We start from the raw sequence: 20,690 nt of genomic DNA, 5'->3' as shown, positions 1-20,690 counted from the left end.
CTCAAACCAGACATGTTGTTCTGCTCACAATCTAAAGATGCTTTTATTTCAATAACAAATCGCCCACCTGGTGATTCTGAACTAACGCTTCCTTTCCCACTTCTCTTCTTACAGACTGTTTCTTCCTCTTCCCTAAGAAATGTGTTGCAATAACAGGATCTCCCACTCTTCGGTGATGACAGCTTATGCCCAGTTCTGTATTCCTGCAAAACTCCTTCCCCACTTACTCACACGGGATCTCTTTGAGTTCTGGGTAACCAGATTTTCCCAACGCCTTCACAAAGCCTATCACTGTGACATTACTTTGTATATCTTAAGAGTTATCTTTGTCTTTCTGGTTGTCACTTCCCCAAGGCAAAAGCAATGTTTTTCCACAAGTTGTCTTTAGTGCTGATTATATCACACAGATGATTTTTAATTACCTTTCTGTTCAGAGCAACACCATCTTCACAGTCCAACACTGCACAATCTACGTTTAGTGATGGGATTTTTCTTATCTTCTTTTCATCATCCGCAGGTACATACAGCACAGCCCGTCTGGGAACATACTTGTGTGATGATGTAAAGCGATAACTAAGCTTAGGAACACCAGCTGGCAGGGGAGAATCCACCCTGTAAAGAATATTGCTGAAATTAGACTACTGGCAGCAATGCTGTAAATAATACTTGACTATATTTTAAATGCAAAACATTCCTACCTAGATAGTGGCTGGGTTTGGGCTATTTATGTATTTTTTTCCCCTTTGGAAGATCTCCAAGTTAGGGAGATATCAGTATTTCAGTTAATTACAATATAAAACTCCAAACCCACTATGTTCAATAGAAGTTGCAAACATAATTGAAGACCTGCAGGGCTGAGGTTTATCCATGCAGCCTTAATTACACTGCCTGTTCTGGGTGCTATGGCAAGTATGAAATACAGAAAGATGGTGTCCCTGTCATAGGACTCCTCACAGCAGACTGTGCTGGGAATGGATCAGGACTGCCTTGGGGAGGAGGCTGCTATCTGCCACATTTCCTCCAGGAGCTGGATGCCATGCTGTGAATGAAGCAGGGGTCCTGGTTAAAACAAGCACAGGTTTGTGAAGTTCATTTTGCAACCTTAGCATTATATCAACAAATGTAATTGCATGGAAATTTTAAATAAGCAAGATGGACGGGGGGGAAATGAAGAAAACAGAACAAAACCCCCATGTAGTGTGGAACCTTGCTACTCTCTTCAGACCTTCAGATCCACAGCACAGACTTCCATTGACAGAGTTCATAAACCCACCAGCATCAGCAGCAGGTTTTTGGCAGTGGTGTCTTTTAAAACTTGTAAATGCTTTGTGCACCACACTTCAGTGCAGGTGTGAGCCTTTGGTGTCACGTGGCTTGAGAGGATAACATCCCTGTGGCCTGTAGGTGTGAGGTCTGGGTGGTCTCCACCACGCACAGTCATTCCTGGTGAGGCCCAGCTAACGTGCTCCATGCAGGAGCTGGGTTGGTGCACTTGGAGGCTGTGGGACTGCCAGAGGAGGCTGCTCTTGAGTGCTGTGGGGAGCTTGCTTTGCTCCATAATTACAAGCACAGGGAAATAAATTATAGAGGGTGCCACTGTATTTTTTGGCCTTCCAAAAAAAAAAACCTCTTGCCTGCTCCTATTCCTCCCCACTGCATGCTGTACCTCCCAGACCTATTCTGCTACATCAGAGATGAGGACAAAATAAGACAATTTACCTTCATACTAAGCACAAGGCTCTTACACCACAAAACAGTCCTACCGTATAACACCACTATGCATTATCATGTATATTATTCAGCACTTTGAATAATGCAAAGCTTTCCTAGCACCATGCTGAACATGTCATTATTGCATCACATCAGGGACCCACGCATTTTCCTATGCCCCTCTCAATAATGCTCCAAGCTGCTAGACTTGGACAACACACAGCTACACATACATGTGGGCTTTCATCAAAGCGAAACGACTAACACTCTCAAATGCTTGGAAACTGGTTCAGTCAATCTAAATCAGGGCCAATGTGGTATGTCACTGACAGGCTGCTGTAATACTCGCCTTTCTAAACTGAATCTGTTGAAGAACCCTCTCTTTCCCTAGAGTGTGCACCCCAAAAGTTGAATATAAAAGTTGGGTTAAAAATATGAAGAAAGCTTTTATCACATTTTACCTGAGTAAACTAAATCGAAAAGGAAAACTATTCCATCATCTCATCTGCTGCATCTCTGCCTATCCTGTGTGGATACACATTAGGAGCCTATGAAAACCACTGCCAGGCTCTTCTGGTAACGCTTAATTCAGTTTAAGAAATGGGACACCTTGGCAGTTAAATAGAAATTATTTTATTAAAAGTGCCTGTGTTACCTTTGTTAATAACAGCAACAGCTTTAAGACAGATGATGGAGGTCCTATCAACACCTGGAGATATGCAACTGGGATCCACTGAGCCCCTCCAAAGTACTGTCTCTGCCTCTCTCTCACAAACTACTTCATGTTTCCTGCTTCAGGCTGAAGTGGGGATGGTAACAGAACTTGTGGCAACTCAAGTGGCTGCTAGACAAATCCACTTAATCTCATTTTCTTGCAGTAGTACACTTTGGGAGAGTAAGGACTAGGTGGAAGAGTGGTTTATCTCAAATGGAAAGAGGAGGATCTTTTTTCAGTGTGACACAGAGGTCAGTAAAGAAGTCTGCTGTCCATCCCTAAACATATATGAGAGAACAAAAGTGATTAGTTTCTATTCTCTTTCTCTGATGGCTTCAGCCTTGTGGTTCCCAAGGGTACAAAGGAGTCAAAGAGCTCAGCCCATTAATAGTTAACTCCAGCCTAAAGCCAAGCAGCCCCTGAAGCACCCTTAATGACTGCCTCTCACCAGCCCTCCAACCCGCCAGAAACCTGATAGACGTGGCTAACACCATAATCTCAGAGCATGCTGAGATGAGATGTATCTTCTGTCACACACGTTTCCCAGGATTTCTTCTGTGCTGTCATCAAACCAAGGGCTGTTTGACCAGCCGTTTTCCCTCTCACTGCTGCAAGCCCCATGAAGGCAGCCCTGCTCTGCATACCACACACAATGGAGTGTGGTATTGTGCAGGTGAAAACACCATTACCTGCAGACCAGATTTAGTCAGGTGTCACCATCCAGGTCTATGAACTTGTGTTTTGATGGAGGAGCAGTACAGCATCCTCAGCAGACCACCTGACTCCAATGAAGTGATAGACTTAATCCATCAAAACGCCATCACTTAATAGGCTTAATGCTGGAAATGCTTCTGCCTGGTGACTATTGGTATCTCCTCCCCAGCTAAACAACTTTTATACACATAGACTCAAACAACAGGTTTCTCAGGTCACAAATTATAATAAAAATATACTGTTGGTGTGTCAAATGATTAGTTTTATGGGATATCTTAGCAAGTGGAAGAAGAAAGAATTTTTTTCAAAAGGTATGGCCAGGAAAAAAATATATACAGCAGGGGCTGGTGTCAGTGGACCAACACAGAATCCCTCTCCTTTCAAAACTAAGACCTCTAGAAATATTAATATAAAATAAGAGTTTTCAACAATTGCTCAATCTTTAGTTATGACTGCATTAAATGGTATCACATGCTAATTCTTTGACATATATTCTTTGACATATATTCTTTAATCATCGCTGTGCATTTTCCTTGCAAAGTCATATTTTATGTTCTACAATAAAAAAGCACAGAAAGATATGGATTAATTAATAGATCCATTTGTCTGTAGACTTATCTTAAACAGTGGCAAGGCTTAGGGTGCTCTGTATATGAGCAGTTAGCTACTGTGGTAGGAAACACTCTCCTGATTATCGTGACTTTTGTTATTTTGATAGAATAAAAAAAATCCCCAGCAGTTGCTTTTTTAGGACAAAAAACCCACACAACACTGCAGTCTCGATTATACTGTTAACCCCGTGCCATAAAGAGGAGAAAAATCTTACATATGTTTCCTGGCTCCAAGTATTTTAATGATTCAAACTTGACTATATTTTAAACTAAACACATGGACAAAAGCCAAGTGAATTTGCTAAGACAATGTTTCTTCCTTTAAGCACTGTAAGTTAAAACAAGGGCTAGGCTATTGGGTAATACTCATTAAATTGTTTTACAGCAGCATATTTTCATTCATAGCATCTGGCAGCATGCTGAGTGCTCTTGGGTCTTGGAAATAAAGCTAAATTTCTTCAGCAAACATAACACTCTACTAAAGTCTTCATCAAATATGTAAAAGTAGCTGGCAAGTTAAAGTTACTCATGGTCCTCTGAGAACCATTTCACCCAAGAGTGAATAGTTCATCCTCAGGAAGGAGAAAAGAAAACCTATTTGCCTACTAAGAGACACTGCAGTCTGCAATGGCAGCCATACAGCGTGACTACGAACAGTGAAATTACCCCAAATTATGCAAATTTCTCTGCTGTAAACTGCATTTTCACATTCCAGCATTGCTCATACTCATACACATACTTAACTGCACACACCTGTGCAGTCACATTGGAGCCAAGAACATATAACTCACAAAGTAAAGTATCCACACAGTGATTTCCAGCACTTTAACCTGTGCCTCTGTTCTCTGTTTATTTGCTAAATCAAATCACCCCTGGAAGATCTGCCAAACACATAGAAAAATATTCATTGCTCAATAGGCCAAATCCTTCCTTCTACAATCTTTGGCATAGTGTTGGCAAAGTGTTTGCAAATAGCATTTTTAGACATTTCACTGAAACTATTAAAGAATCTGGATAATTTCCACAACATTTATTTTTGACCTTTTTTCATGTAACTGCATACCATGATATCTGTGGAGCTATGGAAGGACAGAAGTGATCCAAGACCCACAACGCCCCCCAAACAAGACCCAGCTAGAGCAGGAAAACCTCCTACAAATTATTTCTGCAATACGTGCAAAAAAAAAAAAACCACTCCGGAGAAAACATCATGGTTTTTCTGTGTTGAATTTACCGGAGAGTAGCACAGCACCGCACACAAATACTCTGCCAAAAACAAAGGAAACTTCTACGGAATTACAAAGCCCCGCAATTTGCATAGTAATTCTTTCTAATTAAGAAAAGAAGATACAAGTTGTTTGTTATAAACATCAGCAGGCCCTGTGCAAATACGAAGGGCTCGCAGCCGCGCTGAGTATTTGTCGAATCAAAGCGACTCGCCGGAGAGTTTTATTGGTACAGCTGCGGCACATGCATTTTATCACACATGCTAATAATCCTGGTTATGGCACTAACATTTTAATCATTTGTTCTCTGGGCTTGTTTCTCAAACAATTAGCACTAATGAATGGCCAAAATACCTCGGATCATATATGTCTAATTGCAGTCAAGAGTGGTTATTGTCCGCATGTACATTTCAATTCACCTCTGGGGATAATGTTTGTTAATTGTATTTCTTTATATAGCAAGTGAAAAAAGGCTGTTCACTCAAAAAGGGACTAAGTGTTCTCTTCTTTCCCTTTGTTCCCACAAGAAGCTAAAGTCACTTCAAGAGGCACTTAATCCCATCATCCATGGTTACAATTGCCTTACAGCATCAATCAAAAAGAATCTGAAGTAAAATGATGCAGCTATATTGTGTAATTAAAAGCAATTCAGGTAGTTATTACTTGGGGCATTTTCCAGGTCCAAATACTTAAAATGGCACTGCGGGGATTCTAAATACTGTAGTGTTTTAAATTTGGTGAACTACAATATCTCACAGAGAAAGGGAAGGAATATGCAAAAAAAAAAAAAAAAAAAAAAAAAAAAAAAAAAAAAAAAAAAAAAAAAAAAAATCTCCTAGTGTGTATTGTAAAGCAAAAGAAAAGAGGAGGAACAGCTAACGTTTGAAGTGACAAAATCTACAAGTCTCCATATAAAAGGGAAATAAAAATATCAAGAAGAGAGAAAAGGGTAGGAAAAAGAAAAGGACAGCAGTTTTCGAGGAAAAGAAATTCCTTGTAATTGTTAAAAAGTTAACGTGAAAAAATGCTAACATTTCCTCGAATGGAAAACAAAAGCTCATATCACAGGCTTTACCATCAGAATACAGGTCCCCAAAATCTTAGTGCTCTACTAGTGGAAATAAACCCGGGTAAAGCAAGCAGCTCTTCTTTAGGGGAAAAAAAAAAAAAAGAGAGAGAGAGAGAGGAAAAACACTTAAGTGAAAAGTGAAGAGTTATGATATTTACTTTTGAATAAAATGTAAGGGAAGGAACTTTATGTAACAAATGCCACTAACCCTGATCCAATTATGCTGAAATTAAAACTGGGGAGTTATCAAACACTCCAAAACATACCAAACACTCAGCTTTACATTTTGATTTCTTCCTTTGTTCCAGACTCAGTACGGTCATTTCCCTGACCCTCAAAAAACTAATTAAGGAACCCCCTAAACCTAAGCCCTTGCCAGGGCAGGCAGAAGCCACCAGCTCTCATGGTTTGAGATCTCTTGACAAGCAGTTTTCTTTACCAGGAAAGGCTTTGTCTGATTTTAAAATTCCCACCATAAGGCTGATACAATCTCACACAGATGTAATGTGAAGATTAATGCCCCTGAAGCTGATGGAAGACATAAAGGTATAACATTGGCCCCCAAAACATGTGCAGAAGGTGAAAGAATAAACCCTAACACTTCCACAGCATCCTAAGGGAGACAGGCCGTCTGCACCCAGCTGCGGGGACTGAGAGGGGTGAGTTGAAGAAGTGCTCACAAAAACTCAGCGAATTAAGAAATTTAACCCCCGTAACAACCAGCTTTGGATATCAAAAGGGACAGATTGGAGGGGGTTGCTCCTGAGAGCGCTTGCCTGCTGGAAAAACTGTAGCAGGAAGAAATGAAAAGGGGGCTTCCAAGTGACCTTTCACAAGCACTCACTCCAACTGATCAGGACATACTGCATTATAGCCAAAAATAGAGAGCTGAACCAAAAGGGGAAGGAGAGCCCCACTGATCAAAAAAAACCATGATACAGAGAAGTGTGAGTGGAAATCAAAATTGAGCACCAAATCCAAAGTTGCTGGAAAGTATTTTTAGGAAAAATATGTGTCTTTGTCTGCTATTTATAATTTTTTCCTATCTCCAGTAAATCAATGTAAGTTGTATAACTGAGCACCAGAGAAAAGACTGAATACAAAACCAGGAACTTACTGGCAAAGGCTTAAAATCATGGACCCCTAAGCCATAAAATTATAAAAGGCTATCATAGGTTAAATAGTTAACCAAACTTTCTCCTCCCACCAGCACTAAATGTAAAAAAAAAAAAGACCTTTTATTTACGCCACCATGTTCTTTCAACTACATTTGACCCTGTTGTTTTGGTTCACTCTGAGCTCCATCATGCCTTAAATTGCTTTGACTGAAGATCAGGCATTTTTTTCTTCTCAATTCAAAATGGCCAAATTAGACAGCTAGAATAAAAATAAAAGGACCACTGGCTTCTCACATTACTAACGTCTCCTGTTTTCAGGGCAGCAAAAATACTCTGTTTGTGAGGAAGAGGAGAGTGCTATGGTTCTTTGACTTAAGAAGTGAATTTTAAAAGAGATTTAAATAATGGCTCAGGGTGACAAGGGCTGCTGCTTCCTACTAATGGCAACAGGCTGCTCCTCTCGGGCAGCCTGTGTCTCTGTGTGTGTTTGCTATCATCCAAGGTTAATTGGTGTCCTGTCTTGAGGAGCTTTAGCATATGTGACATACAGTTGAGGCTTTGCTCCCTTCCTTATGGTATGGATAACTCTGAATAACTCGTCATGCCCATAAAGTATTCCTGAGCTGAGTTGTGCCTCGCTTTGCTTTTACCATTGACAAAGTAGATGGCTTCTTGGGATGCTTTCTGCTGCTTAATCAGACCCACAGCCCTGCAGGGCAATGGAAAAGCACTCTGTCTGTCTGTAACATGTTCACTTTGCCACTTGCACCTAAGGAACACGTAGTTAAGATAACAATTAATTTCCCTGTCTTCCTAAATATAAAGATATTGAAATAAACACTAAGTATGGACAGTTTTTGTTTTAAGAAAATTTTAGGTGCTTTCATTTATTAACTAATTCAGTTTCTAAGCTGCATTTTTAAAATCTACAACACTGTAAAGGGATTTTGAAAACTTTTGCTTAACTGTATGTTTTCTTAAAGGAAACTCTTGCATTACATTTTTTTAACAGAATTGCAACTAGCAACTGCAACGGAAATTTGCAACACCTTTTAAACAACAAAAACATCCCACAATAAAGATGAAGATCCAATACCAATACTAAGAGATTTAGAAAAAACTGCCTTTTTATGGTGTGCATGGAGAAGTGAGAAGTAAGAAATAAGAAGATACTGCTTTGGATGTATGATGTTGAATCATGATTTGTTTTGATTTACTTGGTTTTGAGTTTTGTGTACAGACAAATAGGCACCAAGTTTTATCAGAGCTGTGTGGCACAAAGTAAAAAGCATACCTTTGGAGGCTGAGAATCTTCCAGTTCAGGGGGAGAACTGGGCATACATAACCAAAAAGCTGTCCTGGAACATCCCATGCCAAAATCTGTCTTAGGAAGTGAATATATAAACACCCATATCTGCAATGGTTGCACTTTTGTGCAGTCAGACCCATCTTGATGCCCTCTGCAGAAAAGCTGAACTTTGAAGAGATTCTTTATGTCACTGCAAAACCACTCTTGGCTCTTCTAGTTCTCCCCTCCATCTTGCCATCAGGTACTTATTTCCCTTGCTCCTAATTCTGCCCCAGCCTTTTCACACACTGAATTTGCACCCACTCATCTCGGTGTACACACACAAAAATGGGTAACTACATTTGGGCAGAAAGGAAATTCTGAACAAGCACTGAACATGCTTGTCCCTCTTTTCTTTCCCGCTCCCCTCTATTCCCTGCGCGTCGGTTCCCACACCAGGACACTGGGAGCATCCCCACCACTGAGCTCCTGCAGCCCCTGCCACCGCTCCAGCTGTGTGCGCATTGGCTAAATGCTACAAGGTCAAGACTGAGACCAGGATTCAAAAATTCCACGCTAATTACTGTGGTTAAAGTCCGAGTCCCAAACTCACCCAAAGACTCCTGAGCAGTTTAGGAGCAGGCTGCTAATGAGTTACATACAAAATAAGAAACAGGCACTTGATAAAGTCAGAATCAATAAAGTACCGTTCCTGCCTGTTAAAATGATCTTGCCGTCCATAACAGAATCACTACATTCACCAGAGCCTGTGCAGGTTAGATATCCAACTCTGCGTGGCATGAGAGAAATGGAAAACAGTATAGTCCTTGAAATCACTTCTGATTTATAGCTCAGTTAAAATAAAATTACACTAAAGTTGTGACTGACAATATTTAGCAGAAGGAAAAGAATGGAGTGTCAATATACTAGTGCCACAGAAGTCAAGAGAAAGAAGGAATTTGTCATCCACTTTGGGTCTTTCAGAATTTCTGATTTTTTTATGACAACTTTTATGTTGTCTTCACAGTTTTGGTTGTGGTGGGGATATTTTACAAGCTGAATGTACCTTCACACTTCTAAGAATTTTTCACTGATAGACCATATTTTATCTTGATTTGCAATTTACATCAGTCTACACTTAGTCAAGCCACAAACATATTCCTGTATTTAGAAACACAGGTAAATTGTAATATGAAATAAAGCACAGAGATTTTTACCATAAAGAAAAAGAAAAGAATATTAGTCTTCCCTACATTTTGAAATTGCTCCTGTAAACCCATTTGAGCATGTGCCTAGCCCATAGAAATCAGAAGGACTAGTCAAACACTTACAGTTAACTATGTGGTTAAGTGCCTCCAGGACTGGGGATTAGTTTTGAATTATGAAACTGTTAGATTTCCATGTGTTCTTAGGCTATACATGGGTCAACCTGCTTTTTTCAGGTTTTTGTATAGAGACTTGTACAAAATTGAGGCTTAAAGGTAAACAGAGGCAATCCAGGTGGTGAATATCTTTTAAGCAATATAAAGATGCTCAATTTCAGCTGGGGAAAAAAATACAAATCTGCATGATATTTTCAGAAAAATTTTAAAAATAAAAATATGATTTATGTTTAACCAAGCATTATTCTGTAGAATTATATTAAGTGGAAGAATTATTTTGTATTAAACTGGACTTATTCAGAAAGTTTTCTGTGCCAACTAACCGAGCAGTGAAGAACAATTTAGCAAGCAATTAGTAAATATTAAAGCACTGAAGAACAGAACTATAAAACTACAATGCACTGCAATTACATCAAGAAAAAGAAAATGTTGTAATTACATCAAAGCTGATGCAGTATGACAGAAAAAAAGAACGAATACACAATGCTATTAGTTCAACAGCAATTGTGGCCACACTAATTGAAAACCAACCATTCTCTGGTTTTGAATACAAGCCTGGTGGAAATTTTAAAATATTTCCTAAGCGGACAATAAAGAAGAACGCTTACAAATCCTGCAGTGCTCCAGGCAACACTTAACTTTGGAAATGTCTACAGGCAGAAATACTACCCTGCAATATGGCTCAGGATGGCACAAACAAGCATCTGTGTTTATTTTTTAACTAGTGGATTTATAAGAGCAATGAAATCCCTACATAAGCATTTTATATTGACCTGATATGGACTTACTGTTTTAACCAGCTTTTTAACTAACTCCACAAGTTAATAAAGGCAACTACATGAATCCTTACTGCCTACACATTAAGATAAGAAAAGCATTCATTAAGCAATATCCAGACTGTTTTAATTACAAGAATATCATTCTTATTTGTAGTATAATGTTCGTTAAGTACAGTATAACATTTTCTTAAAATGCCCCAGAGGCAGTTAAACTCTTGATTAGCTATTAAAAAAAGGAAAAAATCTCCCTTAACTTCAATCGCAGGAGTTAATGCCTACTGCAATGACATTCCAGCACTTATAATCATGCAAAAATGTCATATGCAAATCTTATTAACCATGAAAACATTATATAAGATCAAATGAATCTTCTATGCTGTTAGCACTACTCAGTGTTAGCAAAATGTCGAAATCTTTCTATGATGATTGTGGTAGTAACAATAATAAGCCCAGCCCTATTTCCTTTGAAAATCACATCAACTGAAAACCAGCACTTATTTTATTAATTTCAAAATATAGCAGGGAATTCCCCAAAATTCTGACTTCTATATTTTCATGCCTTTAACTGCATCTCTGTTCTATTATCCAATGTTAAACCATGACAAATTAGTAGCAGTGGGTGGATTAAAAAACATTATAAAGACAGAACCTTCGTGATCTCCAGTAAATAAACACTTTATTTAAGTGCTTTATTATCCAATAATGAAACTTCCTTTTTCCCCCTGTCTTTTCCACTACATTACAAAATTTAACACTATTACCGTTATTGTACAGAGGACAATGAAACATCTACATTTTCTTCAGTATTTGTTCTGCATCAGCCCCTTATTCCATATATCTCTTGACAAAAATCTGTTTATTTTTTATCTGCTAAAATCACCAAGAATTAAAAAAATCGTGAACAACATGATGCATTAAAAATTGCAATATTTTAAAAGTGCATATTAAAACATTATTTTCTGATTCTGTGCCCCTGACCTTGTATTTTCAAGCTTTTTCAAAGACAAAAATTTTCTTGAAAAATAAAAAATAAGCTAAAGGTGAGATTTCAGGAATCCAGGATTAAGGGAAATAACAAATATGATGACATTAATGATAAATAGGTGACAGTTGTCAGCTCATTTTGATCTTTCACATAAGCAGCTGAAGGGTAGTTTTATTATATGGGAACAGGCATGCCCAAGCCCAACGCAACAATGGCCCTCCAAAACCATCTCTTTAGTAAGGTCACTAAACTAAAAATTGCAAATTTAGGACCCACCAGTCTCTTCATGCTCAGCACCTCTCTATCCACAGAATTCCCCATAGTGAGGTAGCATTTGCTGCCCTGAAAGGGACAAACCCTTCACTCTACTGAGCTGATGGGTCAGGTCCTGCCACCCCCATGGGTGCATATCTGGGGGATGTGGTCACAGCCCTGGGTGCACCTTTGAAGGGTGGATAATCCTCCTCCTGACTCAGGCAGCTCCCGATGTCCCTTGAGGAGGAGAGCATGCCTGGGGAGATGAACCCCACCCCAGGGTGTCCACAGCAGGGAACCAATTTCAAATAACACATCAGTCATATCATTACAGCCTGTCCTACCAGGCATAAGCCTGGCTGTGCAGGCAAGCTCAAAGACCGTAAAGGTGCTGAACCTACCAGGCAGAAAATATGAATGTGTGATGGAGGATAAATATTGGCCAAGGAATATATTTTAACACTAAAATCAGAAGATTGCTATAGCTATTTTTTTTAGCCCTATTCCAAAGTTACTGTTAAAATTTAATTCTTTAAACATTTTCACAGAACTCTTCAAATTAGCTTTTTCACATCCCAAGAAACTCAGAAACCTGTCCTAAAACCATGGCTCCCAGGTCCCTGTTTCAGATCCCCCACTTAGAAAGTCCCATCCCATTTTATCGTCAGTTCATCATCAACATGGACACTTTAAAAAATCATCCAGACTGAAAGTCAGATGGGGTGAAAATCAACTTCTCTGCCATATATGACTTTTATTCACATAAAAAAAATCTAATTACCAGGTAGCAGCTCTTTTTGGGGGCACCTGATGGGCCTGTGCAAGTGCAAGTCCAAGCACTCTTATTTTATTACATACTCTGTGGAAGTTTCTTATCTGTATTTCCCAGCTGAGATTACTTGTGTGGTTATGGGTCCTATAACATATATTTACTGTGGCCAGTGAACACAGGAAAGGGCCCACTGACACTTAGGCAAAGCTGAAGAATGAAAGCTGCTCCCCTCACCAACGGCCTTGTTTCACAGGATGCCCCTTTTCTCCCAAACATCACAGTTCCATTAAATGTGAATTTCCTAGCTCCCTGGATCACAACACACATCTTCATCATTGGTTCTCCTCTCTTAAAACTAAACTTTAAAAAACAGCCCTCTCCTTAATGGCTGCCTAGAGGGGAGGAAGGAGTTGGACATTACAGAGAGAAGAAAAATTGGCCAGGATAGGAAAGGGAAGAAAGAGACAGAAAAAGAGGTCACCAAGCACACAGTTTGCTTGGGAAACCCATGAAAAAGAAATTCTTCCAACTGCCTTAGTTTAAAAGTGAGGGTTTTCCCCCTCTAAATTCTTGACACAGGATGTTCAATATTTATTTAAAAATAAGTGAAGAAGAAAAATCTACTGCCTCCCTTGCAAACTGCACATGTAAAGATAATGGCTTTTAGCTCATAATGATGGTACATTATAGATAAGCAAAAGTCCTGGATTACATGAAAATAAAAATCTATAAGGAGAAATAGGATTAAGTCTACTTCCACATAACAGCTTTTATGGCATTTAAATGAGCAGCTGTGTTTCTTTAAGTAAGTGTTATAGCATTCCACATCTGTGTAAAAACTGAATGAAAGACAGACTCTCTCAGCTCACTGATATATAACCTTGTGAGGAAAAAAATTCCCTGTGAAAATGCATAAAGGCATGGCTTGGCTTTCCTTTAAGTCCTCTTTAACAACCTGTGTCATGAATACAGGTTTAGGCTTAAGGAAATAAGACAGTTAGATGGCATGTGTCTTTTGTCCTGTCCTGGATAAAGAGAAAAATTATTCCACTACTGAACCAGCCAACCTTTTTCTTTGGGTAACATTTTAGATATACTTTAGCACAGAGGCCTTGAGATACATTTTAATTCTGCAGTGCATGCCAGTAATCTGTAAGATTAGTAAGAAAAAGTACCTCCCAAAGTTGATATTATATATAAGGAATGTGGATGGTTTGAACTAGTTTTAGTCTCACTTGGTGCCTTGTTTGCCATCATCTGTTTCCTCACTGATAGGAAGAATGTCATGGATGTTTCAATTTTTATCTTCTTTCTGAATAACAGTTTAGTTGAGCTGGTGTCTCAGTAATGGCAAAATTTGTTGACAGAGATTAACATCAGATGTAGTGAAAAAAAAAATTGTGGTATATCCACTCTCTTGTCCAGAACACATCCAGCAGGCAAAGCCTTCCTCCATTTTTGTGCCATTTGTGTTTAAAGGAGAACATGCAAAACAATGACCTCACTAGTTCTGTGTGCAAGCAAGAACAGAATGTGAGACTCCAAGCAGACATTAAAATAGGCCCATCCTTAAAGCTAAGGTTTTCTTTTGGCCTGCAGCCACAATAGTCAGAGGTGAACATTTATATGTGTGTGTGCTTATGTTTATATCTCTATGTGCCTGTATGTATCTATCTACATACACAATCTATTTACGTATCTGTACACATATAAATGTACATACATAAATGTGCATATATGTACACGTTTGTATATAAGAAGACTCAACATGGCATAGTACAACAGCAGCACTGATCAGTGGAAACTGGCAAAAAGAATTGACTTCCATAAATCCAAGGAGTAATAAAACTGTTTTTTCCCCCAACTTTTATTCTCAAACATTCCTCATACTTAGCTGGAATAAACTACCTGTTCCTGCATCTCCAGCAAAGGCATTAGAGTGGGAATTCTCCAGGGGAACACAATGTTTCCCCAGGACCCATATATACTAGACTGAAGGCTGTTATTACACCTTTATTTATCAATGGCCCTGCCTTGCTTTTGTAAGGCTTGAGGTCTTTGCATCACACACTTTGCATCCACACACTGTGGGCATCCTGTGTATCTTGCAAGTTCAGGTGTGACCCCACATATTTACAGCTGCTACAGACGCTCACATTACTGCTGTCTTTGAAAAATCCCTGCCAGAATAAACAAGCCACGTGGTTCTTGCCACAAGTGACATTCCTTCTTTCCACTTCATCTCTTGGAGCTCAGTATTTTTAGACACAAAGAAGCAAACACTCTTATGTCCTCTTTTCCTTGACCCTGCTCATACTACTTTGGAGGTGAAGGAGGGAATTCAGGGGCTGTTTCACCAATTCTCTACCAGTATACATTAGCAGGGGGGAAGGAAAACTAATGGCTAAAACAGGCATTTACAGCAGTACCCAAAGGCATTAAACTGAAGCACAAAAGTGGGGGGTTGGGAGAATAGATAATAATTCTTTACTTTTTCCTTTTTGAGAAGCATCAGGATAAGGTGGGGTATACTCTTGCCATGAGTATTTAAGGAACTTTTCCAATCTAAAATATGTTCTCCTTCCCTCTCCTAAGGGCCCAGTCTGGGCTGTGAAAACTGCAGCTGAAGCCTTAGAAAAACAGACTCTGTTCCTGTCCTAAGCAGATATAATGTAAATTGTTTTCCCACTATGGCAGCAGCCATACATGCTAACTTGAGCATTTTGAAGATGTTGTTAGATTTTGATCCACAAAAATGATATTATAACTATTAATAAGTACATTTATTCATGCCTCTGTGGCTTATATTAGTTTGAAAAATAAATAACCAGTAGTTAAGTTGCATGTCGTTGTAATTATACTAATCTTCAAATATTCTGTTTCATTATTTTCTAACCTCTGCAAAAATGTTCCTGTTATGAAGAAAACAAACAGAAGACAGATTCCAGACCAGGACAGATTGAATCATGGAGAAGTGAAGATAAAAGAGGCTGGAGAGACAACTAAGGTTTCAGGTGGCTGCAGTATATTTATTACCCTGTTATTTTAACAGACATTCACATCTTGGTTCAAAATACACCTTTATCACTCTCTACACCTTTTCCATTGCTTGGAAACAGCTATCAACAAACCAGTGTTTAACCTACCACATGGAATATTAGGGTGGCTTTGAAAACGGAAGATGGAGAACTTTATACAGACTTTGTTCATGTTTGAGGGCCAGTAAGGAAGAAGCCTATAAACCATCTGCCAGAGGAAGAGAGTGAAAAGGTAATTGTAAGCTGCAAGAAGACAGGTTTGGCAGAGTAATGAAGTGAGGAAAGCCCAGGACCTGGCCGCCACAGACACAAAAAACTGAAGCTGACAACATGCAGCAAACAGCTCTAGAGGTGAGTCAAAGCAAGAGAGGCAGTCCTGAACAGGCAGCACACAGCAAGGCAGGGTGGCCCAGTTGGAGAAGGGTGACAAATGCATAGGGTCTTGGTGAGGTGGTCCCCAGGCATCACAAGGAGGAAAGGGTTTTGGTTTTGTGCAAGTGGCAAGGCAGACTCTGCCAGGATATGTCCTCAACCAAATCACCACAGAAAACAAGGAAGGATTGTGGGAGAGATGAACAAGGAAAAGAGGTGAGACCATGGAAAAGAAACCACACCAGCAACCAGGGATGCAAAAAAGGAGACATAATAGACATTCACTTGGAAAGTCTGAAGAAAACAAGGTCAAAGGCAAGATTAAAAGAGCAAAGTGAAGATGTAATTTAAAGGAAAAAAAGGGGAAAAAAAGGAAGAGGACAAGGTCAGTGGAGATTTTGGTGAGGGAAGAATCAATGAAGCAGGGACTGAAGAGTCTCTTGATGCAGCATCAGAGACAGAGAAGATATATTAACTCAGGGCAGCCAACTATATCACCTAAGGAAAATGGGTAGAGTGGCATAAGTCTTGGAGGAATGAAGAAGTGGAAAGAGGAGTCAAGGAAAGAGCACGGGGGAGGAAGAGGAGGAAGCAAAAAGGAGACAGTGGGATCTCGATTCACCCAATAAGCTGAGCATAATGTGAAGAGGCTGAGCACTCATGTAATATCACTTCACTAACCACCACTCTGAATCAGGACCTGGTTCAGGAGCCTTCCAGTGAAAGACTGGGGAAGAAGATGTGTAAAACCCAGAACACAGTGGTTCAGTGGATAGAATGGAAATGAAATGGGAACTTCGATGCTCATCCCAGAAGCTCTTCTGAAACCTTCTAAGTGTGACCTCCCTTTGTAGAGAAAACAGAAAAATGTTTTTACTAGGCCTGATTTTCTGCACACAAGCAATCATTTTCATTTAGGCCTCTAGATTGTTTTGCCAGCACTTAATGTTGCATAAAAATAAAGAAACTTCAGCTCCCTGCAAAGCAGTGCAAGTGACTGAACTTCCTTTCAGTAGCCAGAACTGCATCTATTAAATGTGTGAATGCTAAAGGTAACAGTGTCCAACAATAGAAATTTAAGCAAAAGGAATGTAGACCAACCTCAGGAACCAGTTTGCCAAAATTATGGGTGAATTCTAGGGAAAAAGGACAATTAATACAGGGACAGATGGCTAAGCAAAAACAAAAGCCATTATCTAAAACCTGGCTAAGGAAAGCTTAGCAACTGATTGTTCAACAGAAGGAATTAAAGAACTCTATTAAATATAGTACTATCAATAGTTTGAATCAAAAGTAATAAGAAAATAGAGGACTTGCTGTCATTTTTGGCAATATTAAATTCTTTCTATGCTTACATTAAATATTATATGCAGAAGTTTTATTCAGAAACAGACATTTCCCATCCTTGTGAGAAGGTGGGTTATAGAATGCAAACATACCCTAGGTGAATAATAAAAGCTTTAGTGACTTGAAAGTCTTAGAAAACCATAACAGTGTTCTGCAAGTGGTCTGCAGCTCAGGAGATCTTGCTGAAATATGACAGTCTTTCCCTCCCTTCTTGATTTCCCCCACAAACATGTAAGCATATAATCCTGGAAAAGCACACTCAGATGAGACGGGCAGTCTTTGGCTGTGTCCCCATGGGGGTGAAGGGTTACTCCAGAACAGCAGCACTGTTTTTTGAAGGTGCCCCACCTGAAATACACCAGCTGACAGCCAGCACTGAGCAAGAGTTGGGACAAAAGCATGGCAAGTGGTACAAGGAAGATATGTCTCACATGTGCTCAGAGTCATGCCAGCATAGAGATCTGTGACCTCTGGCAACTCATAGCAGAGGGAGGGTGTAGCACAGGCTCTCACAATCCACTGGCATCGCAACCTGAAGTGCTCTCTGCCAAGCAGCCCATGTAAAACTGCATCTGTGGAGTTGCAGCCACTCTCCATGCTAAGAGCAGGCACACACATTGCAGTCACATCACTCGGCCCCAGACAAAAAGAATAAACTCCAAATAAATCTCCAAACCTCTGCCTGCAGCCTCAGTAGAAACATTGACTCTCTCAGGGGAGCACTCCATGAAAAGTTGCACAAGAAATGAAAATGAAGCCTTCTAACAGCCTTACCCAGCACAAAATGATGGCTAAACCTGCCTGCCATCGCTGTTTCATATGAACAATTTGAACAGATAGGCCTCATCCATACGCGCAAGTGATGTTTGGTTCTTTTCGATACCTTTGCAGCACTTTACTTATTTTAGTAATTAGTTGACATGCATTGTTCCAACATATCACATCTCCATGGTGGCATCGTCAGTTTGTAATAGAGGCTTCTTTAAGAAAAGAAACAGCTTCTTAATTTTTTTATTAAAAAAAGTTAATAATTACAGGAATGCTGACAGTGTTGCTATAGTTACTACTATATCAGCCTTTCACTTACAACTCCCTGTTTTCAAGGGTCAATAACTCAGTTGTCAAAAATCCCACTGGGCAGTAGCCTGACATATCTCAGACATACATGAAACAACTGCATAAATAAAAATCAGCTGTTACACACTTGTGAACATTCTGAATCAAATCAGTCTTTCCATATGATATTTTGTGCATCCCACAGTAGGTTTTGTGGCTTTTTTGTATACGTTTTTTGGCAGGCTGTTAGTCCTTTAGGTGCCCCAGCATTTTTGGCAACTGCCAGAGGGAAAGGAAGAAGAGCCATCACTTTTTCCTCCAGCCATTTCATCCCATCCCACCAGAAAGGAAGCAATTCTGGACGTGCCCGCTACGCTCTCAACAAAACTTCCCCAGGATTTTCAGGCACAAAAGCTTCACACGCATGTGCAGCAGCTGGATTACCACAAAAGACCATAACGGCCTAAGAGCCGTTACGGTATATCAAGTGAGTAAACCGAAAACTAAGAAGGATTTACACAATGACCATAGTGGCTCCCTGGGAGCCGTTACGGTCTATCAGGTCAAAAATCCACTTTTCAAAGAGTGCCTAAATATGTGTATACCCAACAGGGCCTTGAATCTCCGGAGCAACTATCACACACATTTTCAAAATCAGCCGGGGAAGAGAAGGGAGATTACACCAAACAACATAGAGAATTTTTTGACAATGAATAAAAGACATAGTATGCAAATTCTAAAGACCTATATTTAAATGGAAAAAAGTGCATATTAAGTTGAGAAATAGGACATAACATGATTTCTTCATTGTCAAAACAGGTCCTTTGAGGTTTTTTTCTCTTTTTTTTTTTTAAGGAGAATTAAATGAAAAGGAAAATTTCCCACCAAAGCCAATCACTTTAAAAAAATAAAAGGTTAAGTTTTCAAGACGGATAGATATAATGCAATCACAGCTGGGTTCTGAGTTGCAGTTCTGCTGCATTTCAAGTCTCTAGTCACGGCACAAGTTGGTAACAAGGCTCAGCTTTGCCTTCCCTTAATTCTCCCCCATTGTGTCACAAAACGAACAAGTTATTCAAGACAGTAATTTTCTCCGTAAAAGTCACGTCTATTTTTTCTAAAAAGAAATCTGTAATAAATCATCAGCCTACTTACTTTTTCTTCTTCCCCTTCCTTTACATGACATATTTGTTCCTGCAGCAAACCTGTAAGAGAACACTTTCTCTCTATGACCTGAGATAACGGTAATGTTGAAAGAATGGCCTCACTTGTCAAAGATTAGAGGGCTGTCTGCAGCCTACACTCGTCTTTACTTCAGCCAAATAGGCCCAATAAATGCTAATACTCAGCATGACGCATTGAGAACGCTAAGCCTCAACACTGACTAAGAAGAAAGTATCACAAATTTACTGAAATTATCTATAGCACAATAGAGAAGAGAAGGAATTAATCAAAGTCTCTCTCTTAATGCAATGCTTGATTGAACTATCCCAATCCCTTTTTAAATAGGATAACCTAGTGGCAAGTGACCCCGATGACACATCCTAGAGAGGTACACAAGTACCACTTGTTCGATTTTTTTTCTTTTATGACCTCATTAAGAAGGATTTTGAAGATTGTTCCTGAGTATGAGAACAAAGTGTCTGAAGATATCTCTAGCTTTTTATGTCTTTACCCTTTTGCTGTTGAAATGGATTTGAACAAGTGTTTATAAACTAAGTACATGCAGAAGAAAAAAAAAAAAGTCCTTAAAAATGAAATCTACTGAAGCTACTGAAACTACCTTTTCTTAAATGCAAAGACTAGCTAAGTCTCCAAGAAACAGGAAAGTTTCACCAAGATGAACTCATGATTGCATCTACCCCCTGCCCTGTACTCCCTCTCTCTCCTTTCCTGTTATAGACCCCATTAATTAGATTTGGCGGCAATTTTGCCTTCCTTATCAGGGAAGATAGAGTCTGCCAAAACTGCTAGTGTGAAAATACTCCATCGCCAGTAACATTTTTTCCTAAGTGTTTGTTGATTCCACGCTTGGATTTAATATCAAGGATTATATTTTATAACCAGAAACAAACAAACAGATTTATAACTGAAGACCGAAAGGCAAACAGCAGAAAAAAAGCAAGCCACGTACTGAACCTAAATGTAGCATTTTTATTGACTTCTTAGAAACCAAATAACCTGGCATATTAGTGTGTGCATTCTGCAACAGACATTCAGCCCCATTGTACTACTTAGAAGAGAATAAAAAGA

General features: G+C 39.3%; 1 protein-coding gene across 10 annotated transcripts in view; it reads right to left on the bottom strand.

Moving 5' to 3' along the window:
• CLYBL (citramalyl-CoA lyase) overlaps window positions 1–20,690 on the bottom strand; it is a 190,095-nt gene that overhangs the window by 101,443 nt on the left and 67,962 nt on the right. For all 10 annotated transcript variants that reach the window (XR_010079688.1, XR_010079689.1, XM_063392357.1 and 7 more), the window contains one exon: window positions 423–612. Coding sequence is in view for 8 of the 10 variants with exons in the window: in XM_063392357.1 (XP_063248427.1) it covers window positions 423–612 (190 nt within the window). In the remaining 2 variants the exon portion in view is untranslated. The remainder of the gene's footprint in view (window positions 1–422; window positions 613–20,690) is intronic.

The sequence above is a fragment of the Prinia subflava genome, chromosome 3, assembly GCF_021018805.1.
Source record: "Prinia subflava isolate CZ2003 ecotype Zambia chromosome 3, Cam_Psub_1.2, whole genome shotgun sequence".
NCBI classification, from domain to species: Eukaryota; Metazoa; Chordata; class Aves; order Passeriformes; family Cisticolidae; genus Prinia; species Prinia subflava.
This window is presented reverse-complemented; position numbering and strand designations above follow the sequence as displayed.